The sequence below is a fragment of the Diceros bicornis genome, chromosome 23 (assembly GCF_020826845.1).
Source record: "Diceros bicornis minor isolate mBicDic1 chromosome 23, mDicBic1.mat.cur, whole genome shotgun sequence".
NCBI classification, from domain to species: domain Eukaryota; kingdom Metazoa; phylum Chordata; class Mammalia; order Perissodactyla; family Rhinocerotidae; genus Diceros; species Diceros bicornis.
This window is the reverse complement of record NC_080762.1, coordinates 49,291,547-49,312,713: the sequence shown is the minus strand read 5'-3', so window position 1 is coordinate 49,312,713 and position 21,167 is coordinate 49,291,547. Positions and strand designations below refer to the sequence as shown.

Sequence of the window (21,167 nt, the reverse complement as noted above, 5' to 3'; positions counted from 1 at the left end):
GAAAAATAGTGAAACAATACTAACACCAATAAATCAGCAACTAACAAAAAGTGTACATACCAAGTCTAGCACAAAGAACACATTTATGACAAGGAAATTCCTTTCCATCCACTGATTTCATAGTCACATCACACAGAAATGAGCTGCAAAAAAAAACATTTAATTTAAGCAAGAGTGACTTCTTTATATATTTAGTAAATAAGAAAATTCATTATAGGATTTGCTTAACTTTTGATTTTTCTTAAAGGTAGCAGAGAATATACAACTTGAAGGTACACATACAAATAAAGTACTTCATCTCCTTCCACTATAGGAAAAATAATAAGGGCCTTACAAAAAAGCTAACATTTGAAAAGGGAATTGAATACAGATAAATATTCAAAAAAAGTCTTCCTTCTAATTTTCCTTTTTCATTACAGGCCCAGTGTTAATAAGAAAAGTGACATCATATTCAAAGGTCCTTAATTCACTTTTTTGTACAATCTGTCCTGTGCTAATAAGCACAGTCTAGACACCTCCAGTCTCTTTCTCTGAAACATTTCACCTACAAAGTACAAATACCTAAAAATAAACACTTTTAATAACAAACATATTTAGAATAGTATATTTATTATTGAAAAAATTTACACTAAAAGAAATAATCATTGTAATGATGAAGAGGCATAATTAGTTTGGTTTCTGGGTTACCATCATTTCCTACTTATAAAAAAATACAAAATTCAGGCAAGGAAAAATAAAAATTAAAAATTCTTTTCTTAATTAGAAAGTCATCAGAAAAAAGCAAACTGTTTCAATGTCTTATTGAGCGATTATTATTTTATCCATTTCCCTCAAGAGTTCTCCAACATTTCCAGAAATGAACTACTAGTAAGAGTAAGAAGGTATCTATCTACACATTTTGCTTCATATGTGAGTAAGAAGAGCTCTATTTCCACACTTAGGTCCCAAAATCTAGAGATAACAAATTTATCTTCATTTCCTAACTTACCATTTTTTCTGATTTAGCTTTGGTTTATTACCAGATTTCTTATCAATAATATTAATTTTTTCATTTTCAAATCTGACTCCATCTAACCTGTCAAGAATAGAAAAAAATTAACAATTGGTAGATACAGTCCCCTACCAAAATAAATAAATAACAACAAAAATCCAACAAATTAGCTTACATCTGAACATAATTATATAATTTATATCACCCTAGCAAAGTATCTCAACAAACCCCCTACTCTGTGATAAAGACATACCATTCATTCGCCTTCAATTTTACTTAGAATTCAAAATATATTAAATATCATTACTGACAAAAAACAAATCTAAGCCATGGCACAAAGCCCTTCACATACACCCTCTCCCGCTCCCACCCTACAACTAAGGTTATACTGCCACAAGGAACATAAATACCTTATAAAAAGAGAAAATTCCAAAGAATCTGGTTTATAATATGACAAATACTGTGTTAGGCACTTTATACATGCTGCATGACAAAACTACACTAACGATATAGATCAATATTATCCCTCTCATTTTATATACTGAGAGACTGGGGTTCAAGAACAGTAAGAAATTTGCCCCAGCTAGTCATAGTAGAGCTAAGAGGCATATACAGGTCTTTCTAACTTCAAAGACAGTACTCTTTCTAGCACACCACACTGCCTGCCATTTCGATTCGTTATACAATCACCATAGAGAGTTCAAACCCACTAACAGCTTTCCCACCCTTTAATGTTTAATCCAGGGAGTCCCACAGAGATAGCTTTAGCAGAAAATGGAGGAAGAACACACTCATGTACCTCCTGGCAAAACAGGGGGGGAAGGAGGAAGAGAAGAGGGGAGGGGAGGGGAGGAAAGGTAGGAAGGGCAACGCAAAGGAAAAGAACAAGACAAGAAGAATTTTTAAGAGGACATAATAAGGCACAAGAATAGATATTAAGTAGGAGGATACCTACTACATACCTACTACTCAAATTACTGAAACCAAATTTCTTTGCAACATTTTGCAACATTTTTACAGGATCATCTTCCCCAACACTTTTTCCTTTTTTGGAAGATTTGGGTTTGCTTTTCTGCTTTTCACTAATTGTATGAGCTTGATTACTTTTGTAAACTTCAAATGCTGACTTCTGATTATCTTCATGGCAATTCATTTTATTCAAATGAGAATTCGGAGTGCCCTGATATTCTTCTGGTTTTTTGTTTAAGTTTATTCTTGGTTTGAACCCATGAGTTAAAAAGTCACAAGTATCTGTGTATATATATTGTAAAAGGTATTCAAACAAGTCAGGATGAACCTTCTCTACTACAAAGAGATGGCATCCTGCAGAATCTTCATCTTTCCGGTAAACATCTGTAAAGTCTAAAGTAGTACCATCTGAAAGAAATAATTTCTGAAAAAAGTCAGAACGCACTGCCAAAATATATTTATGTGCAGGGAAGATTCTACTGCCAACTTGAAATGTCACATCATGAATACTGTCCATTTCATCTGTTTCCCTCAACAATTTGCCAAACTCTTCAAAAAAGGATGAGGAGGATACAGTTGGGATTTCGTAAAGGCTAGAAATGAAACAAAAATCATTTTTACTTTCAAGAGAATAAAAAAAACAAAAGCATTCCTAGCCAGTTCTCCTTTTAAAGTGCAATTTCTTTTTTATTTATTAAACTTAGAAAAATTTAAATTTGGCATTTCCTAAAACAAAAATACTGCACACAGTCTTACTGTATCACTCTTTAAATTTTTTGTATTCCTTTTATATTTGTTTTTTCTCCTAAACTAGAATGATAAGAATTAAGCTTTCCTTTAAAAGAAGTGTTTTCTATTTCTATAGGAAACACTAGAATATAAATTTAAATGACTGTTTCATAGAAATTATTTATTTATTTATTCATTTGGTGAGGAAGATTGGCCCTGAGCTAACATCGGTTGCCTATCTTCTTTTTGCTTGAAGAAGATTGTCCCTGAGCTAACATCTGTGCCAATCTTCCTCTATTTTGTACATGGGATGTTGCCACAGCGTGGCTTGATGAGCAGTGTGTAGGTCCGTACCCGGGATCCAAATCCACGAACCCTGGGCCACCGAAGCAGAGTGCACGAACTTAACCACTACGCCACTGGGCTGACCCCCACAGAAATTTTTTAAATGACTAAAAGAGTAGAGTACAGTATGCAACTTTTTCCTCTTTTATATCCTTTTATTTTACAAGTGGAGAAAAACAAACATACAGAGAACTGAGCAAATACCTCAGGTTTCTGATCCATAGGTCAGAAACTCAAGGAAGTAAACATAAATACATACACAGACATACAGTCTGTAACCATGGTTATTTCAGTACTATAGGAATGCAGTCACACCTTCCCAACCCACATTTTACCCTTCCAGGTAGGGGGACCAACCCTCCTGGTTTGCCTGGGACTGAGAGGTTTCCCAGGAGATGAGACTTTTAGTGCTAAATATGGGATAGACCTGGGCAAACCAGGATGGAAGGTCACCCTGCTTCTATGACTTCTTTCCTCTTCAATAGTACCCTTGATATTTATCTTAATCTGTCATCTCTCTACTAATGTGACTTAGAAGATTTGCACTGAGATTCACACTACCCTACAGATGATTATACTACCTCTTCTTTTGTCAATTCTCATCATATTCAAGGGTAAGCAATTTTTGCAAACTACATAACATTTATAATATATTTCTCAGAATCTGAGAACCTAGAGTAACATCATAAAGTACTAAAGATATAAATACATTTTGTGTGTGTGTGCGTATATATATATCTTCAATATTTTCAATAAATATCAGTTTACAAACTAAAAGGAACAGTCATCATTTGCAGTATAACAAATTCCACCTTTGAGTTATCCAGGTAACATGATTATATGTCTAAAGTCTGTATAAGACTTAGCAACAGCTCTTCAATTAAATTTGCTCTAGGAGCTACTAAAAACAAAAGAAACCCCAGTGATTGTTCCTTCTAAAAATGAAATTTAATATATACAGGTATACCTTGTTTTAGGATCTGACTGCAGGATTGCAAAGTTACATCCACTTGGATCTGTGCTGACACTAACAGCTCTATGGGCAAAAGTAAGCTTCTCAAGTCGAATTCTTTCATACACACTATTTGTATCAGAGACACAAGACACATCTGATGAGGAATTATGAAGGTTTGATAAAATCTCTGCTAAAAAGAAAAAAATAAACTTCCATTAATCAAGGCTTTATTGAAACTATTAAAATGAGTTAGGAGTAAATAGAATAGAAAAACAATTAGGAGAAATGGAAATATCTTTTGTATGTATTAAATCCTTTTGAAGAAATACATCCTCTCTCTCTTCAGCACAATTTGCACCCTATATATTGGTTGTATTATATAGGAAATTTTGGTGGATCAATTCTCAATTATCCATCATTTTATCCCTTTCAAGAAACACATCCTCCACCAAAGTTATCTTTCTAAAAGCCAAATCTAGTATTATACTAGCTTCTAAAATTCCTCAGCTTGCATTAAAACATAAACTTAGCGTCTTCATAATCTACTTGCTTATTTGCTCCCTCCCTTCTCTCCTCCTCGCCCTTTCTTCCATTTACTCAGCAAATATCTGAGCGACCACACTGGGCTACTGTGATAGTAATCATCAGTCTATCCCTAGTGATACAATAGTGAACAAGATAGGCATGTCCCTACCATCCTGGAGTACATAGTCTCACAGAGAAGAGAGATATTAAACAAATGATTATATCTTTACAAGTCAGATCAAGGCCAAGAAAGAAATGTATAAAATTTGCATGCAAAAAAAAATTCTGGCTACTGTACAAAGAATACTTAAAGTAAATAAAAATAATGACAAAATCATTTAGGAAACTACTTTTCTAGTCCAGAAAAAGAATAAATAATACAGATTGAGGCTGCAGCAATGAAACTAGAGAAAAGAGGAAAGATTTCAGAAATATTTGAGACAGATGTGGCAAAACTTGGTGGCTGATTGGATGTAGGGGGTGAGAAAATATAGAGTGTCAAAGATAACCATTTACTTAGAAAACACCTGAAGCAGATGTGGGAGCATGAGATCATGAATTCAGTTTTAGACCACTAAATATGACTAAGACACAATTCTAAGGACTTTCCACATTTACAAGTTGAAACTGCATCCTGGTTACTCTCAAATTCACTCTATTTTAGTCTTAGGGGGCTTTACTAATCTTCCTCTGACACTCAGTTATTCCAATTTCTATGTTCTCAAAAAACTTACTATGTACATATTAGTAGTGGCCTCTGTGAACTCTAAATATTTATATACATGTCTATTTCCCCTACAAACTTCTGAGTATCTGAGAACAGAGGCCCATCTTAAGCTATATCTGGCACATAGTAAATATACCTTAAATGTTTGCAGACTTGAATAATCTATAAAGAAATAAAAGAAACAAATCAATAAATTATCCAAAAACCATTCCTTGGTGGCTTTATGATTTTGAAGGATATGTTTATAATTTTCTGAGTAATTATAAATTTTATCTATTTTTAGCATACAACTGATTTATTCATTCAACAGATGACTTCATGAAAGACTACTATGTGCCAAAAAATAAGCTGAATGCTAAGGATACAGTGAACAGTCATGATCCTTGACATCTTATAGTCTAATAGGAGATAAGCATTAAAAAATCACAAAGATAAATTCATAAAAACCAGTAAAAATAAGTTGCATGATGAAAATACAAAGGGAATATTAGAAGTGAAACAGGGTAACTCAGTTTAGAATGAGGGATCAGTGAAAATATCTCTGATGAAGTTTAAATTAAGCTGAGATGTGAAAAATTAGGAAAGGCCCTGGGACTAACGATAGCTAGACAAGACTGAAAACCTGAAGGTCAATGTGACTAGAGAGTGGTGAGAGGGAGAGAAGTCAAGATGAATTCTGAGACACAGACAAGGGTCAGAGCAGGGGCCTTATAGGCCATGTTTAGGAAGTGAGGAAACCATTAAAGAGTTTTTAAACACAGGAATATTAGAATGAGATTTTAAAAGCTCACTATGGTAATCAGTTGAGAATAGATAAAAAGAAACAAGAGTGGAAATAAGAAAACATTTTTTGCACTAGCCTATGTGATTTGAGCTAGGGTAGAAGTAATGAGATATAGAGGCAAATGAATTCTAGTTTTTCTGGAAAAAAATCAACAGATCACTAATTATGAAAGAAAGAAAAAAGTTGCTAACCCAAGACAAGAAACAATCTAAGTAATCCATAAGTTTATAAATTTATAATCAGATAATTAAGAATGAACTATATAACACATAACTTCTATTTGCAATGGTGGCGTCTTAATTAAAGCTATCCTTTATATTCATCGAGGAATGAAATAAAACTTGTCTCCAATTATTCAGCAATTGTTTAATTAAACTACTTGTACTTTTTAAAATTTCCAGTGAACACAAAAACTTTATTCTTCCTGAGATTTTCCTCTAAGTCATGAGATGTACCTTTTAAAACTTTAATTTTATATACACAAGTATGTACAAAACAAAACAAAACAAAAATATTGCATAAGCCACTCAATTCTCAATTTGAGGCAGAAAAAAAGAGCTTGGAAGATGGTTCAAAACCATCTGGGAAGTTTTTTCTGTTTTGTTTTGGTTTTTTTGGGGGGGTGAAGATTAGCCCTGAGCTAACTTCCATTGCCAATCCTCCTCTTTTTGCCGAGAAAGATTGGCCCTGGGCTAACATCCATGCCCATCTTCCTCTACTTTATATGAGACGCCGCCATAGCATGGCTTGACAAGTGGTGCGTTGGTACGCACCCGGGATCCAAACCTGCGAACCCCGGGCCATCAAAGCGGAGCCCGCCGCTATGCCAATGAGCAGGCCCTGCATCTGGGAATTTTTTTTTTTTAAACTTTACACTTCCCTGCCCCTAGAGCCAAGGCCAGCAATTAGCAGTGAGCCATCTTTACTGATGCGAAGATACCATGATCTCAGGGTATATTAAGAGAGACAAAAGGTTGAAAACTCCAGATTTAAGTGGATCGAATTCCCTGTTTACCTGCACACACACAAACCAAAATCAAAAGAAGAGACCTAAAGGTAAACTTAACACTTGTCAATTAAACCTAATAACAAATACTTGTGAAATTAAAGGTTAACTGAAAGGTACTTTTATGTGCCATTTACATGTATGAACTGACCTTTCTTTTCAGAACTCTTTCTTTTCTCTTCAAACCATTTCCCTCTAAACCCTTCTCCATCCTGTGAGACAAATAAAATTTCATTTCTATTTAAAGCAATATCAGAAATGAAGACTTGGCGTGGATAGGCCCATCGACACTGCTTCAGAGAACTGCTGACTGATCTCCAGCAAAATACCTAAAACAAAACCAAATTACCTTGGAATATAAAGCAATATAGCATCTGAACAACCAAAAACAGAAATCAAGAGATAATGTCTCTAAAATAAAAGCTCTGATTAATATGTTTCAATGTTTATTCTTCCACAGAAAAAGATCAATACTATAAAAGTCAATTTGACTTTAAAGAACTGTCTTTCAGAAAAAGTACATCAAGCAAACATGAAGCATTAAAAATGCTTCAAAGACACACCTCTCACAAAAAGGTAATTTTCAGTATTACTTGTTTGAGGCAAATAGATCTGCTACAATGCTAAAAACAACCCCAAAAATCCTCAAGCTAAAACTTAGATGCCAGACTTGTTCTAGTACCATTTATTTACAAGAAGAATGAAAATCACCCTATGAAAATTCAAATTCTACTCTCAAGAAAAAACGGAGATGTATGTATAACTCGAATATATAACTAAAACAAAATCTTAGAAGCAGAAAAATCATCATAGAGTTCAAAGGCTACCAAGTGGTTCTGCAAACCTTACCATTCCTGAGAAATGGTTCGGTGGCTGCTGCTCAGAGATGGAGAGAATGATGAGAGATGGGGTGCTAGGCTTCCCAGTCCACCTGATGTGGAGCAGAAACCCTTTTGTCTGCTTCATATATTGGCATTTCAAGTAAGATTTCATTTGAAAAGTTAATACTGCTGATTTTTAAAATTCAACTCCCTCATAATGAAGAAAACTAAAGCACAAAATGGTACCTGCCAAAAGTCACTCAGAAGTTATGTAAACAAACAAAAAAAAACACTATATTGATTGACCGATTCCTTCAGAGCTTGGTTTTCATAGTTAAGAATCTAATTTTGTGGGCAGTAAATAACCAGAGGTATAAGCTAGATCCATATTAATATGTGAAACATATCCCAAAGTCAAATATGCTTTTTTATACTCAATTTTTTATGTAATTCCATGCCTCTGCTTCTTTCCATTAGTACAAATTCCAGCTCTAATTCTTAAATACAGTTCCCCATATTAAAATGACGAACTGTAGTTTTACGCCCATAATACACCAGTAGGTGGAGCTTTATGATTAATTCTTCAATTTCTAAAATGTCAAATTTTATGGCACTTTATAAGCCTCAGAAAACATTCTTACTGTATGTTTTTATTTTATAAGCAAAAGGCAGAAATTTTCTGTAAAGTGTAAAATTTGCTAGCCAAAGTGTAAAATTTTTGTGTTACTAATGTATAATTTTTAAATTAACAATTTTATTAGAGAAATGTATGTTTGCACAAGGAACTAAAATTAGAACTCTACTTCCTTAAATGAAAAGAGATGAGATTCTTTATACAGTGATCTAGAAATACATTATCTTTTACATATGACAGCTATAATCTCTGCATATATATATATATATTGTGTATATATTTGTTTAAAACTAAATCTGGGGAAAATTTTCCCATTACACATTGAATTTTTAATATTGCCTGCATAGCTTTTACTTTTTTTTTTTTTTTTTTTTTTTTTTTTTGTGAGGAGATCAGCCCTGAGCTAACATCCGCCAATCCTCCCCTCTTTTTGCTGAGGAAGACGGCCCTGGGCTAACATCTGTGCCCATCTTCCTCCACTTTATATGGGACGCCGCCACAGCATGGCTTGCCAAGCAGTGCGTCGGTGCGCGCCCGGGATCCGAACCAGCGAACCCCGGGCCGCCGCAGCGGAGCGCGCGCACTTAACCGCTTGCGCCACCGGGCCGGCCCCTAGCTTTTACTTTTTTAAAAGACTAGTTATATAAGCTATATCTATGCAATTCAGTATCATTTATCAATACTACACATACATATCAAATAACCCATCAAAATCCCTTACTTATTTCCAATTTAAGCACAGTAAATGAAATTTTAAACTAGTTTCACAAAGCAGTACTGCGCAACATTAGTTAAATGTCATCATACTTTCTTTGAAATAACAGCTCCATACAAATTAGTACTGGATGTCAAAAATAAGTAAGAAAAGAAAGTCAATAGGAATTGTCACTATCACAGCATTTCCATGTTATCAGGTCCCCTATAGCAATCATCTGAGAACAAGTTTACTACACTTTTGCATAAATATATATATATATATATATATATATACACTCACCCTTCCAGCTCCATCCATTGCAAGAATGCAAATATTTTGACCCCCATTTTCCTTCAAATGTTCAGGATCAACCTTGTATTCCATACGCCCCCCAGACACAAGAACCTTTTTCAAGTTTAGCTGTCTGCATGAAAAAAAATTCCAGATTAATGTGTTCTCTAAAATACACATGCTCAATTTTAAAGAAATCACTATTCAAACAATAACCTAGGGTGATTATTGTGAAAGGTGAAATAAGGCGAGTTGGCCTTCAGTATCCTTAATCCCTCCTTTCTGTAAGTTCCCCGTACCCGATGGCTGTTTCTTTCTATAGTAAGTCCTTCCATCCCAACCGCCTCTACCCACACAAATACACACATCAAATATCTAAAGCCTCGCTTGCTAATGCATACATTCACTCTAGTTTAAATAATTGATAAGGCTAAAGCTCCTAAGTGTATTTGCATTTTAATAGAAAAGGAAAATTTTAAACCCTTTGAAAATGAAATAGAAATCCTTAATTTCAAATATGGACAACCCTAAACAGATAGCTACCAGAAAAATCATCAGTATTGCTAATAACTGATCCACTAGCCGTTTTGTTACACATTTCATATCTGTATATGTGATATGCCTATAGCATTATGTGAAACCTGCCTGCCGATACTCCAGTGATACTTCCTTTCAGATACTTGGCCTGCATTCAAAACAAATCTTTTTTCTTTTCAAAATTACTATGTTGTAACAATCTGTAACAAAAGAATTTTCTTAGTGAAAATTTGGATGTAACATATTTATGTAATTTAATGTTATCATGGCAAGTTTTATAAATAACTAAAAACAAAACTTGACATCCTACAAATCACCTCACATTCAGTAAAAAATCTATTTAGTCAGCTCTAAGAAACATTTATGTTCACATTTTGATGTTTCTAAAACTGAAATATGACCTATAATTGATAACCTTCCAATTTTGTTATATATAGAAAAGTTGTGACAAATTAATGGCTGACATTTTCTGCTTATGAGCTAACTTCATGGATGGTACTTGTTTATGAAGTTACTGTCTCATTTACATTAGCAAAGGCACATCTGTTGCATTTCAATTTTAATTTAAATCCCTGATTGCTTTAAAAGTTAGATGGCTAGTCTCTAGAATTCCTACATACTACTGCTGCCACTAATTGAGCTATACTCTTCCAGGAATTCTATTTGTTCAAAGGTTTGGTTCTCTACTTGTATTCATTACTATAATTATATAATATAATGAAATATTATATAAACCAATGAAATATTAGTCTAAAAAGAATGTTTTCTATCAAAGTTGAACATTTTGGAATGACACAATAAATATGAGTAGCAAAAAACTGCTATCAAATCAGATATGGATTAACTATAAAATTGAAAATATGAACAATATAGGATTCTATATTTAACTTACTTTACAATTGTTTTTAAGCACTTGCTCCTTAAATTATTCAAAATGAAATCACAGGTGATATACTATGAGTAGAGTTTATGCACAAAAGACAGGGACCTCCAATTGGTGGACTTATCCATACTTAAAGCTTAGTTTTATGATTCCTTGCTTCAAGTGACATTTTTTTTTTTGTGAGGAAGATCAGCCCTGAGCTAACATCCATGCTAATCCTCCTCTTTTTGCTGAGGAAGACCGGCTCTGAGCTAACATCTATTGCCAATCCTCCTCCTTTTTTTTTCTCTCCCCAAAGCCCCAGTAGATAGTTGTATGTCATAGTTGCACATCCTTCTAGTTGCTGTATGTGGGACGCGGCCTCAGCATGGCCGGAGAAGCCGTGCGTCAGTGCGTGCCCGGGATCCGAACCCGGGCCGCCAGTAGCAGAGCACGCGAACCTAACCGCTAAGCCACAGGGCCGGCTCCTTCAAGTGACTTTTTGATTAGCCAACCAACTGCTAGTTTACTGCAAGCTACTATAACATGTTTCAGATAACAACAAGCTACACACGTACAAAGATAAAAAATGTACCAGTAGGCATAAACACTTGGACTGACGGTCCACGGTATATGATAAACTATTTTTTAAAAATAAATAAGTGCATAATATAAAAGCGGCTACAAATGAACCAATGATGATTGTGTCACAAACCAAGAGTTATGGTTAATCTGGTTCTGTGCACCTGAAGCATAAAATCAGGAAACTTATATGTCATATTTAACCATAAGCTAAACATAATTCAGAAATATTGTTTTACAACTTACAGAGAACTTTCACATATATTCACTGGATGCTTCCAAAAGACTGAAATCATCAAAGGCAAAACTGACTTTTTCCGACTTTCCCCTGCAATTTTTTCCATTTGATATTTCAGAGCACAGCATAAAGCTGATACTCAGATATTTGCTGGAAGAGTTAAACTATTATTAAAGTCATGTTTCTCTCACAGAAATACACATACTTAGAAGCCATCTTCTTGCACTGATAGTCTGCAAATAAGTAAATATCTCCCCTTGTGGTAACACAGACTGTGGCCCCATCACTTGCAGCAACCAAAGACAGAGTGATGTCCTTATGATGAAGGGCAGAGACTTGACGAGGAGCAGTTACACACTTTTCTCCGTTGGGATCTAGTAAATAACCTAAAAGATTATACAAATAAACAAATCACAAAATATCTGTTTTAAGAATCCAATTTATTTTTCAGATATTGTCATCAAAGATTTCTTACCCAGTTGTCCACCATTTAGTCCCATAGTGTAGACAGCTTCTCTAGTCCATAACACTGTGTGAAACCTGCCTGCTGCTACGCCAATGATTGTCCTTCCTTTCAGATATTTTGCCTGCATCTATTAAAAAAGACAAGTTAAGACTGAGGTTTATTATAAATCTATGAACTAGTACCATTTTACAAAGATCCAGTAGACCAGGGTAGCAAATACAGCATAATTGTTGCCAGTGCCCCCTCAAGTGCTAATGGCAGTCATCACTAACAGATCTCAGCACTAATACTGAGACCCCAACTCTTCTCGGAGCACAAGACATTTTGATGCAACCACTTTAAATCAACAGTTTTAACATATAAAAAATTGACACAGTATAAAAACCAAATCATTCAACTTTTGTTAACAAGCAACATACAAAACAGGCGTTCTCACTCTTATTATAAAGTATGGTACTTTTAAGTTTGCTATATCCAGAGTCTCTCAACAGTGGCACTATTGACATTTTGGGCCAGATGATTCTTTGATGTGGGGGATTGTCTTGTGCATTGTAGGACGTTTAGTAGCATCCCTGGACTCTATCCACTAGATATCAATAGCACCACTCCCACCCCTACCCCCAGGTGTGACAATTAAAATACCTCTGCACATTGCCAAATAACTCGGGGGGGTGGGAGAGGCAAAACTGTCCGCAGTTGAGAATACTGGATATGTCCACATCAAACCAGAGTTCCAAAGCAGCCAATGAGAATAAAAATAGGAGTAAAATCTACCATTCCTAAAGAAGTTTACAAACTGATTAAATATACACAAATTCCACAGTTGGTTGGAGAACATGGATCTTCTAAAAAGTACCACAGATTGGAGACTACCTCTAATTATTTTGAGGTAATTCCTATTGAGTCATTAGTCATCCAGAATGGGAAAGCATTGGATTTAAAAGCCTATTAATAAAAAATGTATATCTAATAATAATTTTAAATCCAGGGGATTAAACCAGTGAAGAAATTTAACATCTAAAATGCAAAATTTTATGAGCTGAAAACACATTTGTTGTGGGTGATGATTCTATTGACATACTAATTTAGAGCACCAGTCTCAGTTCTGTGTACAAGGTCCCTGAAGTTGAGTAAAGGTAACTTGTGGTGGTAGTTGTGCAAATGGGAGGGGTAAAGTAGAACAAAGAACAGTGGCTTTTGGACCTATGTCCCCTGACATAAACTTGGAAGGTGTGATTTCTATATAGAGGCAGATTTACCATGACGTCAATAAGCTTAGGCTTCTGGGTGCCTCACTTGCATGGCCCATTTTGTGTTTATAAACTTCATACTTTTTCTTAAGGAGGGTCTCAAAATTATTTAAGTTTCAAACCCAAAAAATCTGGATCCCTCTCTCTGCTTATGAATACTTAAAAGTTGAATCTAAGGCAGTTTGGTGCCTCATTTCCCAAGTGCTTTCTTTCTTACTCTAAACAAATGTTAATTTCTACTATGCTCAATTTCCCCTGTGAAAAATAAAGTACATACCATTGAATATAAGTAAAATAGGTTGCTGTCAATACTTTCCATCTTTTTGTTCATATAGGTTTTACAGCAAATAGTCACCTCATTGTTTAAAAAAGAGAAGTTTACCTGTCTGGGTACATTACAACTGGAAGGTGGAGGAATAATTCCCAATTGGTGAAAAATATTTAGACCAAATGTGTAAACACACCCATCTTCAGTTAATACAACAGTATGATCCTTAGCAGCTGCTACCTGGGAACAATTATGGCCACTCAGTCCTTCCACAAGCCTAGGGACCTACAAAATAAACTTAACTTTAGTATAATATATTAACCATTTACCTAGAAATGCAAATAGAATCTGATGATGCTACATCCTGTATCTATCACAGCTAAACTCTACAATTCAGCAAGGGGCAGATGAGTTTAACAGAATATGGCCACTGGTTTATGAGTAAAATAACAATACGTAAGACATTTCAATAAAATAATTCAACAAATGATTTTTAAGCCCTTATACACCAAGTGCAAATTCGTTTGGTATGAATAAACAGAACTCTTCAGCCAAAGTATTCACGGGTGTATTGAAGAAATAAATAAAAATACAGGAATTGATGCATCCTTCAGTGAGTAACCAAACATACAATATCATATTCCTTTGGTGTCCTCTGTCCTGAGTTCACATCTTAATTCTGCTACTTACTAGCTATTTGATCTCAATGAAACTTCTTAACCTCTCTGTACCTCATTTTCTTCACCTAAATACAAAATAATAATAGTATTTTAGAGGATAAATTAGTGTAGGATTAGTGTAAGGAGTAAATGAATTGGTAAGTATGCAAGATAACGGTCTCTGGCACAGAGTAAGCAATCAATAACTGATTGCTAATATTACTATTGTCATTGTGTATAAAACGAGGATAATAATGCCTCTAACCTCACAGGGCTGTTGTGAGGCCCAAGTCAAGACAATGATACTGCATGACAAGCTTAACAATGCCCAGAATATAATGTACCCTCAAAAAATGGGAACTATTATCATAGCTCTCTCTCCTTTTTAAATGGATGATAAATATACCAGTAGTCATTTCCAAAAAAATTACCTTAAAAATAACCTAGCAAGGCAATTTTCTTGTATGTAGTAATTATTAGGTTTCTTCCAAGTAGCACTAAGTTTTAGTAGCACGAGAGTCAATTTTGTGATTATACTATGAAAACACTGGCTCAATTTTTAGACCACAAGTACTTTAATGAGAAGTTAAAAACAAATAAAAATGTAGACTGCTTCAGCAAAAGGGTTTTACAATTAGTCTTTTTTTTTGGTGAGGAAGATTGGCCCTGAGCTAACATCTGTGCCAATATACCTCTATTTTGTATATGGGATGCCGCCACTGCACGGCTTGATGAGCGGTGTCTAGGTCCTCGCCCGGGATCTGAACCCGTGAATCCCAGGTCGTCGAAGCAGAGTGCACGAACTTAACCACTATGCCACTGGGCTGGCCCCAGTCTGCCTTTCTTTTATTTCACCTGTGGAAATATCTTAAAGCTTATTTATATACTCTCCTGACTCAATATTTGCTATAAGCAAAGTATAATTTTTCACTGATGCTTCAGAATTTTGCATCATATCTAAGTTCTTTCATTTAAACATAATACCAGGCATGTCTATTCATCTCCATGGCCTAAACGTCCTCCAAGACTAGGAAAGTAATCAAGTTTTTAAAATCTATTACCAATTATTATATTATTTTCTCCTTATAGATGGTTAAAAAAATTTTCTTTTAGTTAACTGAAACTTCCAGTTTATCAAAATTTTACTGCAGTTACCTAAACTGTGTAATGACATTTCAATTACCAAGCATGTCTGTTCATCTCCATGGCCTAAGCGTCCTCCAAGACCATGACCACAGGTATAAACCTGCCCTTTCTGAGACAGAAACACTGAGTGAAATTTACAAAGCACCACCTAAAGGAAAACAAGAGAATATTATTAAATTTTTCTGAATAAAATATCCTTTATTTTATAAAAAAGAAATAACTGAATATTACTAATTGTTTAAGCTATATGATATATACATGGGGATTCATTATACTGTTCTCTCTACTTTGCACGTTTAAAGTTTTCTGTAATAAAAATTAAAACTATATATGCTTTACTTTAAAAGTATATCTAAAAACACTCACTATGGGAAAAAGAACAAAGAAGGAATTAAGCATGTGTTACCACAGAAGAGTCTAAACAAAGGAAAATGCAAATCTTAAGACTTTAACTGCAAAACGTAGTAGCCAGTTGTTTTCCAATTTCATAAAATCCAAACAGCAAGAATTGAGCAGAGTGCAATATGAAGCATAAAGATTAAAAATAGTGATATACGTTATTAAAGAAAATAGCGGAAATGCCTTAAGAATATTTTTTAAAACAATAACATCACTTATTCATGGGGAGGAGGGTAGACAGTATGTCCTTTTTATACCTCTGATTTTATGTAATATATCTTTAATATCATTATATGGGTTTAAATAACTTTATATTTATTTTCAAGTTTTTCTCTCTTTCCCACTTCCTTTCTTATCGGCCTCCTTCCCAACATACTCTTTGCCTTCTGATACACATATACTCTTACCAGAAGACAAAGGTACTGAAATGGTTGACTGCATCAGCAGAAGGCAATAACAGGAAACCAACAGCAGTTTTAAACATGCATATATTTATATACCTAACCCCCAGGCCACATTTTGCTATTTTTCAATGCATATAATATTCAATATATCATTTTACCCTAGTACTATTTAAAAATCCTTTTCTCTTACTTCTAAAAATTATTTGCATTTATATTTCTTATACCATCTACAAATATTTCTAACTTAGGATATAAAAAGATGATTAAGAAATAAAGAAATCCTAGAATTATTTTCCAGAAAGTCAAAGTCCGTTGGAAAATAAGACAATTATAAGCTGAATTGCAAGCTCTATTTATACATATCCTTAAACCACTTGCCAAGTTCTGTAAATACATGTGCCTATCCTAAGTAATGCAAGAAGGCATTATCGCATTTAGTTGTACCACAAATACCTGAAAAGTCTAAAAATAAAACTCAAGATTATATTCTAATTTGTAATACAAAGTAAGAATCTGTAAGGGAAAAATCATTTTGTAAAACCAGAAATAATACATTTTGTTCAATTTTATATTCAATATTAAAATGCCATTTTACAATTTCTGACTTCTACTATAAAACAACCAATTCCAGAGTTTAAGTCCTCCAACTTTAAAACCTCTGAATTTTTTAAGGAGATAATTGATCATGGATTTTCATCTTAATTCTTGGGAATATATTATGCTAATATTAATAATCTCTGTCCTATAGTAGTTAATTCATTTGGTACTATACTACAGAATCAGCCCTTTTTCAGTGACTAATAGGGCTCTCTATATAATTGGTGCTCAGTAAATACTCCCATTAACTTGCCTCCTCTTTTCTGACTGAAATTTACACTGCTTTCTTTCCTCAAACCTGTCCATAGTGCTAGCTTCAACCCTCATTCTGTGGTACATAAAATCCCTTACATCCTTAATCTCTTCACAAAATACACTCACTTCCTTGCCTTAACTGAAACGTAGCTTTCTCTTTGAGGGTACTCTTTCATCCATAACCCTACCGAGTAAAATATGCTCAGATCTTCTACAGCACATGTATCTTAGAATCTGAAGGTACAATCAGCCACCATTTATTGCTTCACTCTTGTATAAAAATCCTTGCTCCTGAAAAATGTCTATAAAATGGTAGAATATCATTTTAAGGAGGATTCTGAGGACCTGTTCAAGCTCAGTTTAAAACACACATGCAGAGAAAGAAAAAGAGAGTAAGCAAGCGAGTGCGTGAGCATGCTGTGATTGATTAGCAATATCTACCAAAGGCTCTGGACTAGGTGAGGGTGGGTGCAACACATATATTTGCCACTCCTGCTCTAACTGCTACCATATTGCTCATCTCCCTCACATTTACTAGAGACTCTGATACCAGGCTTATAAGTCCTGTCCATCCCAAGTCCTTTCATTATCTTAAGTTCCTTCCAGGTCTATGTAAATGGCCTACCAGACTCCTGGCTTTCACACCACTCTACTCCCTACTTCTCTATCATTCTTCATTCCCATACGGGCTCTTGTTCCTGGCCTCTCAAAATTTAATATTCTTCAGAGTTTAACTCTTCTATTTCACTTTTTAAACACTGCTAGTTGTGATCCATTAGTAATGACTTTTGGTGGGAAAAACAGTGTTCTACAAGGCCCTAAATACGGTGGCCATATAATTTATCATCCAAATATTTTGGAAATGAAAGGTGATGATATTAACCGTTACACCAGGAAAATAAACAGACAAAGATGAACTCAGTAGACATATTCTGAGGTATAATCCTCAGGATTCACAAACTGAGATTTATAGCTTTAAAAATTAAGTAGAGAAAATTTACAGGTGGCAAAAATAACACTTCAGACATGTTAAATTTAAACACTTTGAAAGAATGTCCAGGGTACAACTGAAATGAAGCTCAAGAGAAAGGCTGAGATTAGGGATATAAATTACACACACACACACACACACACACACACACACACACAAAGTGTTACAGAGAAAGATGAGTATGTCAATAGCAGCAAAATTCATGGTAGTAGAAGATATCACCCAGCATAATGATAAAAGACTAAAGACCAAACCTTTACAATTATATAAATTAAAATTTTACAATTACTTATATTTAACTCAGGTACACTTACCGAAAACTAAGAACACTGAATTTCAACAACAAATTCACTTGAGAAACAACCTGAAGAACTCCAATTTTTGTTAAATTGAAACTAAAGCTAGAAAATCAACAGAAGCTCTACCTTTTAAAAATTAAATTAATATCTGTATAGTGCTTTCTAATTTCTAACACTGCTTGCACAAACATCTCATATTTTTACGGTATTTTACACAACCCAAATATGATTAAGGCTAACAAAATCTAAAATAGAATTAGAAAAGTTCTGTTGATCAATTTCTTCATTCAAATATGTTATTGTACCTTCAACAAAGTTAACATAATCCAAATGAAAAGATGAGCTATCAAATACAAAAGTTCTTTTTAATCTCTAAAAGTACTCAGATTGCACTTCAAAATACCTGCTTGATATAAACCCCACTCCTGGAGAACAGATCCACCAACTCTGGATGATGTTTGCTATTCTGGCTTCCATGACCCAGGGTGAAATTTGTATTATCTCCCCAAGTGTAGACATCTGTAGGATCTAAAATGAAAATTCGTTTTTATATTCTTTTATATTTTAAAACAAATATCAGTTTAGGTCAATTATAGATATACTGCACTAATTAGTTTACCTCAAATATCACTCTTTACAGGAACTAATTTAACTACCATATTTAGAAAGATAATGCCAACACTCTTGTGAAGAATTAATAAACAAAAACCTCATTAAATTGGAGTCAGGAGACCAAAAGGGGGAGCTCTCCTAGCCTACCTCTACAGCAGAGCCAAACAGTAAGAAGAAAGACTCCTCTTCTTGACTGGCAAGAAGCTCAGCCAATGAGAGACTGTCACAACTCAGCCAATGAAAATTCTTTGTTTACAATAGCCCTCCCAACTTTCTCTTCCCCTGTATAAAAGTTTCTCCTCCCTTTGTTGTGGGGGCTTGCCATGGCTGCAGAGCCCAAATTGCAATTCCTTACTGATCCCAAATAAACCCATTTTTTGTGGGAGAAATAACTGGCCGTCTATTTAAGGTCAACATTTTGGTGGCCCTTCCAGGGATCCAGAAAAGACCCCTAACAACTCCAAGGCTGGTGAGCAAAACACATGCAGTACCCACAACAAAGCCCATTGAGCTCGCTATTTTTGTCACCAACACTGGAGTTTAAGGGTTAAGTCTTTCTCCTGAATCCAAGCTTCTGTGCTCTTTGCATTTTGAAGCTCTCCAGGCTTTATTCACTATCTGTTTTAAGGCTTCATCCTTTTCTGGTTAAGGCCTTGTTTGTCTACAAGTACTCAGGTGGCACTTCAGCCTGATTCTTTGAACTGTGCTAGCCTTTGGTCTGATTCCTTTTGGAACCAGACTGTTTCTACTGAAACTGTGCTAGCTTTTGGTCCGACCTCTGGACTGTTTCATTGGAACTGTGCGGGTCCAGCCTTTGGCCTGACTTCCACGGGAGCAGACTGTTCCCTGGAACTATACTGATCAACCTTCGATGCTCCTTACTGAAATAGGACTGTTCTATTGGAACTGGCTGGTATTAAGCATACAGGCAGGCTGTTTGAGCTGTTGAAGCTGTTTTGAGTTGCACGCTGTTTAAGCTGTTCGAGCTGTTTAGGCTATTTGAGAATTATTCCTTTGCTCTTAGAAAAAATCTCTAAGAAATGGAATCTCAGTTATCTAAATATTTTGAGGGTGCCCTCCCCTACAAGGACCCCAGCTGACTTTCTGTTTAAAAACCAAGGTCATTCCCGATGCGCATTTCTAATTAAATGGACGGATTAACCAAAAGTAATTTAGAATATCATGGCAATTGTGGGGAACTTTTGAACTCCCCAAACATACTTTTCTTAAAACCGAATTGGACAACCATAGCTCTGTAATTTCCAAAACTGAATGGAACGCCTATTTCGACTGGTATTTTGAGGCTTCCAAATGTTATCAAGAGTCTAAAATTGCTTCTCTGAAAAGTAAAATTTTAAGATTAATTGAGGCAAACAAACGATTAAATAAACGTAAATGGCTTCTGAAGCTCATGTTCCTCTTCGTCAGCTTCTTAGTCTCAGGCTCAGCATCTGGCACTGTCATGTTCCTCTCCCTCAGCTCCTCATGCTCAGGCCCCACCTCCAGCACCATCTTCCTCCTTCCCTTCTACACAGCCTACACCTCCTCTATACTCTCAGTTCCCTCATACTAACTCTCTTGCCGAACTTCCTCCTTTTCCCTGAAACTTTCCCCACTCCTTCTTCCTCTGAACCTATCAGAACCTGTCCCTTTAAAATTAAGCCTTCTGAGAACCAAAGGCTAAACCCTTAATTTCTTATATTCCCTGGACTAAAGCTGAACTTTCAGCCATAGCCGAAGATTTTCCCAAAGAAATCGAAGATCCTCACAGATTTGCTGAAGAATTTAATATAGTCATTCAAACACATCAACCTGGTTTCTGACTTGTATCAGCTAGTTCATATGCTTGTCAGTGAAGGCCAGGCGCAGAATGGGATGAAAACGGCTAATTGGGAAAATCCTGAAAGGTCTCTAGAATTACAACCGTGAGACCAACCCACTGACCCATTGTATGATCAGGCTCAGGCAATCGCTAGACAACTTCATCAGCTATTCCTAGGGCTTGCCCAAAGCCTGTTGATTGGAACAAAAGTCAGCTTGTACATAAGGACCCTATGAACCTGTTCATGACTATTACAATCTACTTCAGATTGTTTTTAAAGAAAATTCTGGTCTTCCTTCAGATGTT

General features: G+C 35.1%; 1 protein-coding gene across 8 annotated transcripts in view; it reads right to left on the bottom strand.

Annotated features, from left to right (window-relative positions):
* Window positions 1–21,167, bottom strand: part of IBTK (inhibitor of Bruton tyrosine kinase) — a 129,757-nt gene that overhangs the window by 86,622 nt on the left and 21,968 nt on the right. For 4 of the 8 annotated variants that reach the window (XM_058566713.1, XM_058566709.1, XM_058566711.1 and 1 more), the window contains 11 exons: window positions 18,831–18,955; window positions 15,520–15,630; window positions 13,792–13,962; window positions 12,169–12,286; window positions 11,899–12,079; window positions 9,484–9,607; window positions 7,183–7,360; window positions 4,002–4,179; window positions 1,954–2,553; window positions 989–1,075; window positions 61–143 (listed from right to left, as the gene is read on the bottom strand). In XM_058566713.1, coding sequence (XP_058422696.1) covers window positions 61–143; window positions 989–1,075; window positions 1,954–2,553; window positions 4,002–4,179; window positions 7,183–7,360; window positions 9,484–9,607; window positions 11,899–12,079; window positions 12,169–12,286; window positions 13,792–13,962; window positions 15,520–15,630; window positions 18,831–18,955 — 1,956 coding nt within the window. The remainder of the gene's footprint in view (window positions 1–60; window positions 144–988; window positions 1,076–1,953; window positions 2,554–4,001; window positions 4,180–7,182; window positions 7,361–9,483; window positions 9,608–11,898; window positions 12,080–12,168; window positions 12,287–13,791; window positions 13,963–15,519; window positions 15,631–18,830; window positions 18,956–21,167) is intronic. The other 4 variants (XM_058566710.1, XM_058566712.1, XM_058566715.1 and 1 more) reach the window with 3 other exon arrangements.